This window comes from Sinocyclocheilus anshuiensis, unplaced genomic scaffold (genome assembly GCF_001515605.1).
Source record: "Sinocyclocheilus anshuiensis isolate Anshui unplaced genomic scaffold, SAMN03320099.WGS_v1.1 scaffold1280, whole genome shotgun sequence".
Taxonomy (NCBI): Eukaryota; Metazoa; Chordata; class Actinopteri; order Cypriniformes; family Cyprinidae; genus Sinocyclocheilus; species Sinocyclocheilus anshuiensis.
Window position 1 is genome coordinate 269,517 of NW_015546075.1, and position 13,135 is coordinate 282,651.

The 13,135-nt window shown below is 40.7% G+C and overlaps 1 protein-coding gene across 1 annotated transcript in view; it reads left to right on the forward strand.

Annotated features, from left to right (window-relative positions):
- LOC107699870 (transformation/transcription domain-associated protein-like) overlaps window positions 1-12,580 on the forward strand; it is an 89,179-nt gene extending 76,599 nt beyond the window's left edge. The window contains 10 exon segments of the mRNA XM_016501281.1: window positions 1,917-2,007; window positions 2,107-2,306; window positions 3,131-3,392; window positions 7,629-7,808; window positions 7,811-7,847; window positions 8,390-8,607; window positions 9,734-9,918; window positions 10,180-10,383; window positions 11,476-11,670; window positions 11,771-12,580. Coding sequence (XP_016356767.1) covers window positions 1,917-2,007; window positions 2,107-2,306; window positions 3,131-3,392; window positions 7,629-7,808; window positions 7,811-7,847; window positions 8,390-8,607; window positions 9,734-9,918; window positions 10,180-10,383; window positions 11,476-11,670; window positions 11,771-12,055 — 1,857 coding nt within the window. The 3' untranslated portion in view covers window positions 12,056-12,580.
- Window positions 12,581-13,135: the final 555 nt, after the last annotated feature.

Consider the following 13,135-nt stretch of genomic DNA (forward strand, 5'->3'; position numbering starts at 1 on the left):
AATTACCCTACAACAGCTCTGTTAATACATTTATTATAACATTCACACATAGTGTTCAAATTGGGATCTGTAATCCAGAGTGAGCAAAAGGGCTGGCAAAATCACTCTGGACCCCTCACATCCAGCACACTCCCTCTTTGAACTGTTGCTATCTGGTCGACGCTACAGAGCACCAGAACGGCCAGACACAGGAACATTTTCTTCCCTCAGGCAATCCATCTCATGAACACTTGACAATAACTGTGGAACACACACTATTTATTCACTCATACACTTATTTATCTAACACACATACTCAGTCTACATTTCAATCTGCACATAATATACCTGTACATACAACTGTCTATTGTTATATACCTGTACATACAATTGTTGATTTGTATATTTTTATTTTTTATTATCTGTTTTTTTTTTGTTCTGTCACTGTCATTCTGTTACACTGTGGAAGCTTCTGTCACGAAAACAAATTCCTCGTATGTGTAAACATACCTGGCAATAAAGCTGATTCTGATTCTGACAAACCCGGGAAGTAGCTCGTTGTTGTAGTCCTTACGAGCTGTTTTTGTAGGCATTAAACTGCCAGAATTTTAAAAGATATCTCCGTTTGCATAGAACTTTCAGTGCCGTAACTTTGCAGATATTGTTTATGCTCAAACAGCAACATTATACACTAACTAACGTTAAAAAAGTGAAATTGCAATCAACCACCCCTTTAAATATTTTATTATAAGGCTGCACGATTAATCATATTTTAATTGTGATCACGATTTCTGCTTCTCATGATTTATTAAGCATAATCATCTGCGATTATTTGCCCACTGTTTATTTATCTTGAAAGTGTTTCATTTTAATTTGGCATTTGAGTTATATTGGATTGGTAAGAAGCCTCTACAAGCTTTGATGGTTGCATATGGTTGCAGGTTGCTGAATTTCCAGAATTTAAATCCTCCAATCAGAGTTTTTCTTGGATTTACATTTTCCACCCAGTGTTATACTTGATCTACCCAACCTGGCAACCATGTGCAGATTGCGCACACGCTCTGTCTACATTTACGGAAAAGTGCTGATGAGCTGAAAATGCCAGCCAGCATCTAAGTTGGAGTTGGGGATCTCTACTGAGATATTCTACTCAAATAAAAGTGTAATACAACCAGTATGTTTTCTTCCGCTTGGTTGTTTGCAATGTTTATGTAATGTGTGATTAATAATTGTGATTATATTTTTTGAGTAAAATAATTGTGATTAAGCATTTAACCATTATCGTGCAGTCCTTATATATTAATTTAGTACATAAATATGAAATATTCATATATAAAAAAATTATATTAATATTTTACAGTTAAAACTTACAGAATTTGCCATTTTTTAGGTTAGCTCATTTGCATCCAATTGGCTGACAAATGAAATTACTTTTAAGTAATTAAGTTACTGCATTATCAAAAATAGCCTTTGTTGCATGGTTATGTAACATAAAAAAATTTTGGGCAAAAATATCTATCATATGTTGATGTAGTGTTACTGTGCTATTACGTGTAATCATACTGTTAATTAAAGAAAGACTTTTGTTCGTAGTGCCAATGTATCAGTGCTGTTTTGATAAATACACGAGTTTTTGGGCTAAATCATTAAACAGCCTGAACCTTCTCTTTGTGATGTTGTTCAAGGACAGCAGATCTCTGAAAGGGAGAAAGTGTACACTCAGGCTTGACAAGCTTTTAGCGAGTGTCATATTGAGCCATGGTTTTAATCTGCCCTTGATGTTTGTCCATCTCATTGCTTTCCCCATACGGTTTCATTTTCAAAAGCCTGCACTATCACAGAGAAGTTTCAAAACATGTCAGCACTACGTTTCTGTCTCGCTCTGACCCGAACCCACAGGGACGATCTGAAATGTAATCTGCGACTGTTTCTCTTAGGTGGGACGTGTCTACCCTCAAGCAGTGTACTTTCCAATCCGAACCCTGTACCTGACGCTGAAAATCGAGCAGAGGGAGCGCTACAAGAGCGGTATGACTGGAGTTTTTTCAGAACCTTCACACCAAACAATAAAAAGTCCTACAAAAGTCAACTTTTTCCTTCATGTGCTGTCTTTTCTCTTTTCCCCAGATTCTGGCCAGCAGCAGCCCAGTTCGGCGGCTGCTCAGACCCACTCAGCGTCCGACCCGGGTCCCATCCGTGCCACTGCTCCCATGTGGCGCTGCAGCCGGATCATGCACATGCAGCGTGAGCTCCACCCCACCCTGCTCTCCTCTCTGGAGGGCATCGTGGACCAGATGGTCTGGTTCAGGGAGAACTGGCACGAGGAGGTGAGCGGTTTTATGTGTTAAAGCGAGTGTTTTTGAATTCCAGAAGCGAGTGGCTACCTCTTAAAGCACATCAGCCCTGAGCGCAAGTTAAACATGACATGAATGCGTTTTCTGTCCGGTTTGCTTACGTTCTTTAGTCTAACGCCGCATGCTCTCGTACACGTAGCTGTTTTCAGAGGGCCGGCTGAGCAGATGAAAGCTGACAGAGGGGAACGTTTGGGGCTCAGTGAGGCTGAAAAGTATGCAGCGCGGGTGGACATTGGCGCTCCAGTGCTAATCGGGCTTTGGAGAGGGGCTCGCCGTGATTGATGGGTGAGGGGAGTGTAGACTGAATGTAGTGAGATTGGATTGCCGTGACAGGGTTGATTTGGTGATGTGTCCAGGCTGGACAGGGACGCAAGAGCCCCTCTCCTGTGGGACAGTCGGCGAGAAACAGAGGAAGAAGAGGACGGGAAAGGGCGAGGAAAGAAAGTTTAGCAAGGAGAGCTGGAGGATGAAATAAATTGGCATTGAGAGAGCTCAGTGAAGTAGAACGTGGGTTTAATTTTCCAGGCATTGATGAAGTGTAGTCTCAGACTAAATTAGTCTGTTAATGTCGATCTTCTTCACTTGAAGTCTAAGCTTAATCTCTGTGGTAGAGGCGGGCTTTTACTGATCTCTCTGGTGAACATCTTCGCCTCTGAAGGTTTTTTATTATTATCAAAATGGCAAATTGGATTGAATATGTGGGAATGGTGTTATCCTTCATGGTAAATTGATAAAGATTCGTTAACCATTCATCCTCGTTTCTTGGTTTCTCATTTTTCCCTCATTTTCTTTCTCAGGTCCTGCGGCAGCTCCAGCAGGGCCTAGCTAAATGCTACTCAGTGGCATTCGAAAAGAGTGGAGCCGTGTCCGATGCTAAAATCACTCCGCATACGCTCAACTTTGTAAAAAAGCTGGTCAGCACGTTTGGCGTGGGCCTGGAGAATGTCTCTAATGTGTCCACCATGTTCTCAAGTGCTGCCTCAGAGTCCCTGGCCCGCCGAGCTCAAGCCACTGCTCAAGACCCTGTGTTCCAGAAGATGAAGGGCCAGTTCACCACAGGTCAGAAGACTCACAGTTCCTGTGCACATTATTTTACACGGACAAACGTCTTTCAGTTAAGTGACATTTTTCCACCTGTAATTTATGCAATGCAACTTTCTCCACGTCTGAAGCTAACATAACTAAGAGTATGTAGGTGTGGAAAGATTATCATACGGTGTGTTCCTACAGTTATGGAAAACGTAGAAATATCAGGGAATTTCAAAAGTGTGAGTTTCAAGCCTGGAAAAGTCATGGAAATGAATAAAAAACAGAATAGGTTGCATAAAATAAGAGTTGTGGAAATTTCTTTAGTTTAATAATAATCAATATAAATGTGTCTGATATGATTCTGATCTCTATGAAAGTATTAACAAAAATCCTCCTATGAAAATGGAAATAATTGGTTAAACTGTTGGAATCCTCATCATAGCTGGATTTTCATGATCCAATTAAATCTCAGAATCAACCCCTACATTTTTTGTTTTACTCTGAAATATCACATTACAGAAGTTTAGGTCATTGTGAATGCCCTTTCCTGTTGCCTTCAAATGTAGTTTAATTTGATTTAACACAAAAGCACAGATAAAATAATTCAAGTCAACTGACTCTTTGAGAATGAGCTGTCACACGTGGACTTCTCAGAAGTGTTGACAGAAGTATAAATTGCAGGCAGCGCACTTGAAGGATCACGTCTCCTGTGCACAATTACTCATGCTCCCGCTCTTGTCTCTGTTCTGCATAACCACTTGTGCTCAGAGTTAACCACAGGCCTCTCCACAAGACCGACTCAGAATAATTGGCTCTGTGAACCATGTGATTAGATTTAATGGGAAGATGACTATGGGCAGAACCGTGTGTGCATATATCAAGGTGATGTTGACGGTAAAGAAATTGCACAGCTTTAGGTAAACAAGCTTGCCAAAAAACACTACACATGTCTATTATGTGTAGATTCATTTTGAGGAAAAAAGTACACAAAAATGATTTGGTAATTTTTCAAAATGTTTGTATTTTAAATTTTTTTTGTCATTTTTTTTTGTTTGTTTGTTTAATCAGGTAAAGGTGGAAGTGTGTAATTTCTGTCACTTCTGGTACCAGGCAAAATTGCAAACATTTTTGCCCAAATGCTCCACCTGTCTTCCAGAATTCCAAGCTAGTTTTCCAGTGTTGCCCAGTTATTTGGCAGTTATTTTATATGTACCTTTAAATCATAGTCATCTGTTTTTTTTATGTTGTTGTTGTTTCGTAGGGAACAGAATTGTTTTTCTGTGACTTTACCTGTAAGTCCCAAATGTCCTTCACTCCCCTCGAGGTGTTTGTTTAAAATCTCTCTGAGCAGGGGAGAAGTTGGCACGGCTCTTTCCTCAGGCCAGTTTTGTACACATTCCCCGACAATAACCTTCCAGTATCCCCGGTGTAGACCTGGCTCTCAGAAAGCAGAGCATGTGTGATCCGAGGCGTATGTTAAAACAAACTCCCCCTCAGCTGTCCTCTCCTCAGGAGGGCAGAATATGTTTATACTTCCCTTCCCTGTCCACCTACAGTCTCTCTACCTCAGTAAACTTTGAATCCTGGAGCTAGTGCTCTCGTTTGTTTCATATGAAGCTCTATCCGGAGGCCTGTGTGTGTGTTCATGGCCTTAGAGGACTGTTAAGGTTGTAAGGGTGTAAAACAGATGTTGTGGTGCCAGCTGTCTCTGGGCAGTGAGGCGTGGCCATCGCGCCCTGAGCCTTCTCTGAACGTCTGACATAGTGTGCTACTGGGAATGAGCTTTGGAGGGGAACCAGCAATATTTACACTGAAGCTCGCAGGCGGCTATGGTAAGGGGCATGACATTTCCCGACCAGGCGCAGAGTGGAGCCAATCACAACACACACTGGCCCAGCTAACCAATCACAGCACATTTTGTATTTCAGAAGGCGGGCCTTCATTTGATACAGGACCTATTCGAGCCGTTCATGCCAGACTGGGGAGAGAGGTGTTGTAATAATGTAAAATATGTGAAAAATAATGTGTTTTTCGAACAACCCAGTATGAGAGCCTGTTCTAGTACACCCCCAAAACTAAATCAAAACTTTGTAAAAGCGCATAATAGGACCCCTTTAAGAAATATTTATATTGCATATTTATATTTAATAATATATTTTAAAAAATTAGCAGTATGCTCTTCTCTGGAGTTGTTTTTTTTCTTCTATGTATTATGGACGTTGGGTAACTTTCCTGCGAAATGTAACGTTAGATGACAAGTCGTATACAAGCTGTTTTATAGACATCTTTCCATGGTTCGGTACTGATTGCATAACAGTGTCTATGCTAGATGCAGCGTGATGCGACACCAACATTGACCTGATGCCTCATTCTATCATCCACGTACTCACACTCTTTCGCTACTTCAAACAACAGTGGATGAATTCAGAGTTCGCTTTTACGCATTCAGTGAAGAGAGCCGCATGCTGTTGCAGCACAACGCGATGCAACTGCGAAAGCTGAGACTGTATAAGTAAAACACATTTGAGTTATGTGGCTTCATACAAGAGTCTTTGCGTTGTTGTTGTTTTTTATTTATTCAGATCACTAACATCATAATGCCATTTCTAAAGGTTTTAACTTTTGTTTGAAAATTGTTTTTGGTATTTTTTTCTCTTTAAAAAAAAAAAGTTAGGTATATTTACCTAAATTGTCTACATTTTTGTTTGTGTGGAATATAGTACTGGGTAATAATACTAGTAATAGTACTACGAGATTAGTGGTGTTAATATTTCTGGAACATGCATTTTACTATAGCAGGGTTACGCTGTTCTCAAGCGTTGCTGTCTGCATTGATCTAAAGCGGGAGCGTGTCTGCGGGGCCGAGACTGTTTTAGGGCTCCTGTTGTGCTGTACACTGTGTTCACTCAGGCATTTCAGTGATGGAATTTAAAGTAGAGAATTCACCGGAGAATGCTGCACAGTGAGCGGCGCGGGCAGACGGCCGATGGGGGGGGGATGTATTTTTAGCGCTTGGCTACCTCCATCGCCCAAGCATTATTAGGTGCAGAAAACTTCCGCCTTCGGTGCATCTCATTCACAGGTCAGAGAGCAGAGACTTTGTTTTCTGCAGCAGCGGGGAGCTCAAATCCCCCTAGAGTTGAGCTGATCCTGGGTCAGTGAGACAGCTGAAACTAAGCGCACCTTAATATCTATTCATATTCGAACCAACAAAGGTGTTACATTTATCAGAAAAGAACCGTGTTGCCTGGGAGGCACCGTTATCTGAAAAACCTCTCGCTTCAGGGCACAGCTGCTACAGGGGATTGTCTGTTAATTTTTTTCAAAATTGATTACAGTAAGTCGACCGCTGTGCATAGCCGTGCTTTTCAAGTCAAATCTCTTTCTTAATGCTCACTGGTCATTAAGCACCTAAACAGTCTTTAAAGTCTCTCAGAGTCGGATTGGCCAAGATTACAGAGTGTGTCTGATTTCAGAAGACATCGTCTAATTCGGGGCGTGGAAATGGGAGGGAGCTGCGTTGCTCATGGCAGTTCACTGCTAATCAAAATGTCATATGGGACATTGATGATATTGCAAGTGTCATGCAAGCCGTGAGAATTCCTTAAATGGCCTTTCATTATGTGTGGCATCCACATCTCACTGGCTTTGACATGAGTGGCAGCTGATTGCAAGATGCTTTTGAATTAAAGCCTCTTCTGCCAAAGCCTTAATTATACGAAGAGATTTTTTTGCTTGAGGGTGTTTTTCGTCTTAACTGTATGAAATTAAATGCCGAGCAGTTTCCATATCTGCGGTACATGGTATTATTAATGTAGCACAACAGAAGAATGAAAGTGGAGCAGCTTTTAGCCTATTTGATAAAGACGTTCTGGCCTGGAGGTTGTCTCTAAAATTGGGAACGTGGCTTGCATTCCGACCATACCTTTTGTGTCTGTTTTCCAACTTAATGCGCAATGTCATTTAGAAGTTGCATTGAGCAGTTAATCCTTTTTTCCCTCCTCGTGAACCTTGATGTTATCAGCACCTTCACATCGCAAGGGAGACCTGGGAGGAAGTGCACCACTTCTGTTTCCCTGATCCAAAGATAACATCTCCTCTCTGTCTCTTTCACACAATCTCTGCCAGTTTTATGCCACATCTACCTCTTTCGCACATCCAGAGTCTTTTCCACCTGTTCTTTTGCAGTGTTTGTTTGTTTTTTTTTTCTCAGCTACCTATCTGTTCCTTTGTTTTACCTTGCCCCGTCACTTTTTCTATTCACAGATTTTGACTTCAGCGTTCCTGGCTCCATGAAGCTTCACAATCTAATTTCAAAGCTGAAGAAGTGGATCAAGATTCTGGAAGCCAAGACGAAGCAACTACCGAAGTTCTTCCTGATCGAGGAGAAATGCCGTTTCCTTAGCAACTTCTCGGCCCAGACTGCTGAAGTTGAGATCCCGGGAGAATTCCTAAGCCCACACACTATTACATCAAGATTGCCAGGTAACAATCAATACACACTAGGGATGGGGGTTGCTCTGGTCGACTGATCATCTAGTGATCCAGTAACTGACTAGTCGATATGTCTTACGGAAGTCATGAATAATTAAGTTAGTTTCAGTTTTATTTGATGGTAATACTCGACACATTTTGCAGCTAAAATATCAAAAATAAAATAATAAACTAGTCACCCTTACTAATCATCTAGTCATTCAACATCTAACTAGTTGATCTGTCTTAAGGAAGTCATGAATAATTATGTTAGTTTCAGGTTTATGGAAGGTTTAGAGGACTTCCTTAAAACAAATTACTTGATTAGTCATTCAGGCAACCCACCACTCAATCTTAAATATGTAGCGTCATGTCTCTAATACATACACTAGGACACATATGTCGTTTTTGATTGAATTTTTTTTTTTACTATTTTTGTATTCTCCCCTTGGAGTTCTAAGCTAGACTCCAGCTGAGACCTTAATTCTCAGTGATTACTTCATCACTTACCCATCATTTTCTCTCTCACACCCTCTTACTTTACCTCCTCTAAGGTTCATGCCCAGGGTGGAGATTGTTCAAAAGCACAACACAGCTGCTCGACGACTCTACATCCGCGGGCACAACGGCAAGATCTATCCATACTTGGTGATGAATGACGCATGTCTGACGGAGTCCCGCAGAGAGGAGCGTGTCTTACAACTCTTGCGGCTACTCAACCCCTGCTTGGAGAAGAGGAAAGAGACCACCAAGAGACACCTCTTTTTCACAGGTACTGCAGCAACCCCAGATCACAGAAACATTCCCTTCCCCCTGAAATAGCACTGACTACATCTATTTATATCAGTCTTTTGGACAAGACCTTCTATTCTCATGACCAATGAATGTTCAGGCCTAAAGATTATAAAAAATAAAATAAAAAAATAAAATACTTAATAAAATCATATGAAGGTATATATAAAGCATTATAAAGAATGAAAGTATAAATAAATTAAATATATTAAATTATATTAAATATATTGAAGAATTAAATAAATAAAAAAACTCTTGTTAAATCTATTTTGAATTGTGGCATGCATGTGTTCTGAGGTGCCCCATTTGAATGCTGTCCATTTGCTCTCAGTGCTGGACTCAATAGCCTAGTTGCTCTCAGACAGATTGAGGGAGATGGAGAATAGAAGAGAAGAAAAAGAAGCAAGATTGAGGTGAAAAGTACCAGAAAAGCTGTGTAGTGGTAACAGAAGAAGAAAGAGAGGGGACTGGAGCAGAATGAATAAAAATGAGGTTGCTCTTGTCCCTGTGGAGACTGAGGGAGGAAGATCTAAATTGTCTTTCTTGTGATAGACGCATTAAAGATGAAACTCTCTCAGTTCAGAGGTCAAGGGAGCAACATTTTAGCTTTCGCTGAAATATTTTGTCTGTTCTCCATGCGTTTTTTCTTTAACCTCAAAGAAAAGAGGTTGATTTTATGCTGCAATGCAATTAATAATCATTAAGTAACATTAGGGATGTTTGTGTGCAAAATGTATTTTTATCATGCATTAATGCCTTTCACTGAAGTTATTTATTAGATGTGTATGAGATGTTCCCTGTGGTCGTGTGAGATGCTTTTCTTTTTACTCCCTCACAGGTGTTTTTGTGGCCTCGCTCAGCTGTTGATTTGTTTTGTCTAAAAATGACTCTGTAAATCAAATGATTGTATAAACAGGTCTGTTAAAATTTTTAGAGGTATTTTAGGTATTTTATTTCAAGTTAACAGCCCTTTATGAAAGCCAAATAGAATCTAAAAGATGCTTTTCAAAGAGAATTATAATAATATCTGCTGAAATAGCTAGTGGGATTTGAATTGCTTTATATACCAGTAGAGTACATCCTCTTTAAATCTGTTCTCTTCTTAGTCCCAAGGGTGGTGGCGGTGTCTCCTCAAATGCGGTTAGTGGAGGACAATCCATCGTCTCTGTCTCTAGTGGAAATCTACAAGCAGCGTTGTGCTAAGAAGGGCATTGAGCACGACAACCCTATTTCCCGCTATTATGACCGACTTGCAACTGTTCAGGCTAGAGGAACCCAAGCCAGCCATCAGGTATGCCGTAAATAATGAGAAAATATATCTAGTTCACATAAATTGAATCTCATGAAATGGCCAAGGTGCATTTTTTTTTTACTGTATTTATATTTTATGTACAGATCTGGATGCATAACAGATAATGAGAATACCAACTCTTATTTTTGCTTTTAATTTTGGGGGAAAACTGGACATTTACCTTAATATGCAGTAGAGTAAATTAACCAATAAAATAGCTTTCCTTTCGTTTTAACTATATTTTTTTGTCCATGTTTTAAGGTCCTGCGTGACATTCTGAAGGAGGTCCAGAGCAACATGGTTCCTCGTAGCATGTTGAAGGAGTGGGCGCTGCACACCTTCCCCAACGCCACAGACTATTGGACCTTCCGCAAAATGTTCACCATCCAGCTTGCTCTAATTGGCCTGGCTGAGTTCATGTTGCACCTGAACCGTCTCAACCCAGAGATGCTGCAGATTGCACAGGTACCCTGATGACTTGACGTCAAGGAACTAATGTCATACCTGATACTAGCTCTCTTTCATCAAATATACATGTATCCAACAAGTCCAAAGCAGTTTCTTGGGTCATTATACTTTTCAGTTTTTGATGGTCACTCTCTACATGTCTTTGATTGTTTGTCATGGAACATTTGCGGTACAGTATCGGGTTAGTGCAGGTCCGTAGAGTCTTTTATTAGAAATGATTGTCAAACAAGTACCTCGTCCTATGATTCTAATCTGCAGTTTTCTGACAGGCAGAGGAATGGGCGGCTAAGTGGGTATAGTAAGCCCCCTTGCTGCCGGTTCCACTCTACAGATCTCATTAGGCACTAGGAGATTACCACGGCAGGCAGAGCGGACAAGCAGATATGTGCTGTCTTTGTCTCTCTCTCTCTCTCTCGCTCGATAACACCCTCCCAAAACATCATGCATTTCCCTGGTGTATCACTTCCAGTCCGTTTGACTTCAGATGCGGAGTTTGGTCCTGTGCAGGGTCTAAATACAGAGCTTGAATCATGTTTTAGTAGTCTTATTGTGTTTGGAGTAATTTAACAACATTTGAGTGACATTACATCATTATTAAGCTCACACAAATCTTGCAGACAACTACAGCACCCCTGATCTCATCCAAAACACTTCAAATGGTAATCTTGAGAACATTATTGTTATTTGAAATACTTCATTGGTGGTGATGACGACGCTCTACATCAAGGGCATCAGAAGGCAAATGGAGGATTATATTTGTTCATATGCTCAAATGCTGACAGACCACAGTGGGTGTAGGATCAATACATCCTCCCATTTTTGTGGTCGGAGGTCTACAACACTATCCAGTTTTCCCAGAGTGCTATAGATTAGCTGTTGTCTGATGTTGGTCCCACATGAGCAAACGGGCTCCTTACCCAAATTTGATTTTGCTTTGTTTCTCTGAATGGAAATTTATCAACTTGGCGCCACATGATATTCCCTCTCAAAGTCTGATACGTTAGCCGAAGTCTTGTAGTTTCTAGATGATAAGGTCAGATTCTCAAATGAATTGGTTAACACCATCCTGATGTGTTGTTCCCCCAACAGGACACCGGAAAACTCAATGTATCATACTTCCGCTTTGATATTAACGATGCCACTGGTGATCTGGATGCCAACCGGCCGGTCCCCTTCAGGCTGACGCCCAACATCTCCGAGTTCCTGACCACAATCGGCGTATCCGGACCCCTCACGGCTTCCATGATAGCAGTAGCACGCTGCTTTGCTCAGCCTAACTTCAAGGTACACTTTATGAGGAACACAAATAATGACAAAAGAGACTCCACACTTTCAGTCTCCAGGGCTCTTGACCCACTCTAAATCTGTGTCTCCTCTCAATCAGGTCGATGGCATCTTGAAAGCAGTTCTTAGAGATGAGATCATCGCTTGGCATAAGAAGACGCAGGAAGACACATCCATGCCTCTGTCCCCAGCTGGACAGCCTGAGAACATGGACAGCCAGCAGCTGGTGTCTCTTGTCCAGAAAGCTGTGACGGCCATCATGACCCGCCTCCACAACTTGGCCCAGTTCGAGTGTGGTGAGAGTAAAGTAAACACGCTAGTGGCAGCTGCCAACAGCCTGGACAACCTGTGCCGCATGGACCCCGCCTGGCACCCTTGGTTGTAGACAGGCATGTATAGAAACAAATTCTGGCAGATCTCTGAGAAATGCAATACTGTGAAAGTGAATGTCAGTAGATGAATTTGTCCCATGAGTTTAAAAAGCATCATGTGTTGAGTTAACATTTAGAAGGGGTTATATAATAATGCACAAACTGTAATTTAAAAAAGAACAGGATAATACTTAAGGTCTTTAGTATTCACTGTTATTCACAGGTAAGAGATACATGCAGCAAACTATTGTTAAACTGATGAGCTTAGCAAGGTGCTTTTGTTGAGACTGTCGTGACGGTGCAGGACAGCCTTTAAGAAAATACCGTTTCCGCAGCCATTTTTTGGCTCTACACTGGAAGAGGGCGCAGCAGCTATCCCGGCAGATTTTATGCAACTCCCATCAAGCTCTCCGTTTACGCCTCCGCCATTCTCTCTGACTAACGGCAGCCTTTTAAATTTAGTAATCTAATTTACATGAATCAACACTCAGCAATGTTCAGCATGTTGTTACATGTCAGTATGTCATTATTTAAAGTTATTTGTGGGAATATTTTTCTCAATTTAGTAATCTAATTTACATGAATCAACACTCAGCAATGTTCAGCATGTTGTTACGTGTCAGTATGTCATTATTTAAAGTTATTTGTGGGAATATTTTTCTTTAACCTTTGTACATCATGTAAAAATGACATTGCATCCCTTAATTGTTGTGTAGTTTTCAACAGGTTTGTGCAATTTAAAGCTGCCATGTGTTAGTCAACCATAGATTTTTATTTTTTTTTGGCAAAATACTCTGGAAAGGCAGAGACCTGTGAACCTTAAGACAGGGGTAGCTCTCTATTTAGCTAATTTTTAGTTAATAATAGCACATACAGTTAAATTATCCATTGTTACAGCTCAAAGTTTTTCAACTTTGCCTTTTTAGGAGTGTCCCAAAACATTTGTATCTCACTTGATACACCTAAAAGCATTTTTGTATACATTCCCCTCTTTTGTAAAGGTACAGAATATTGTGCCAACATATGGATGTTACCTCTGCAATGTAAATATGCATTTTGTTTTAATAAAATGCTCTTTTTCAAGAAAAAAAAAA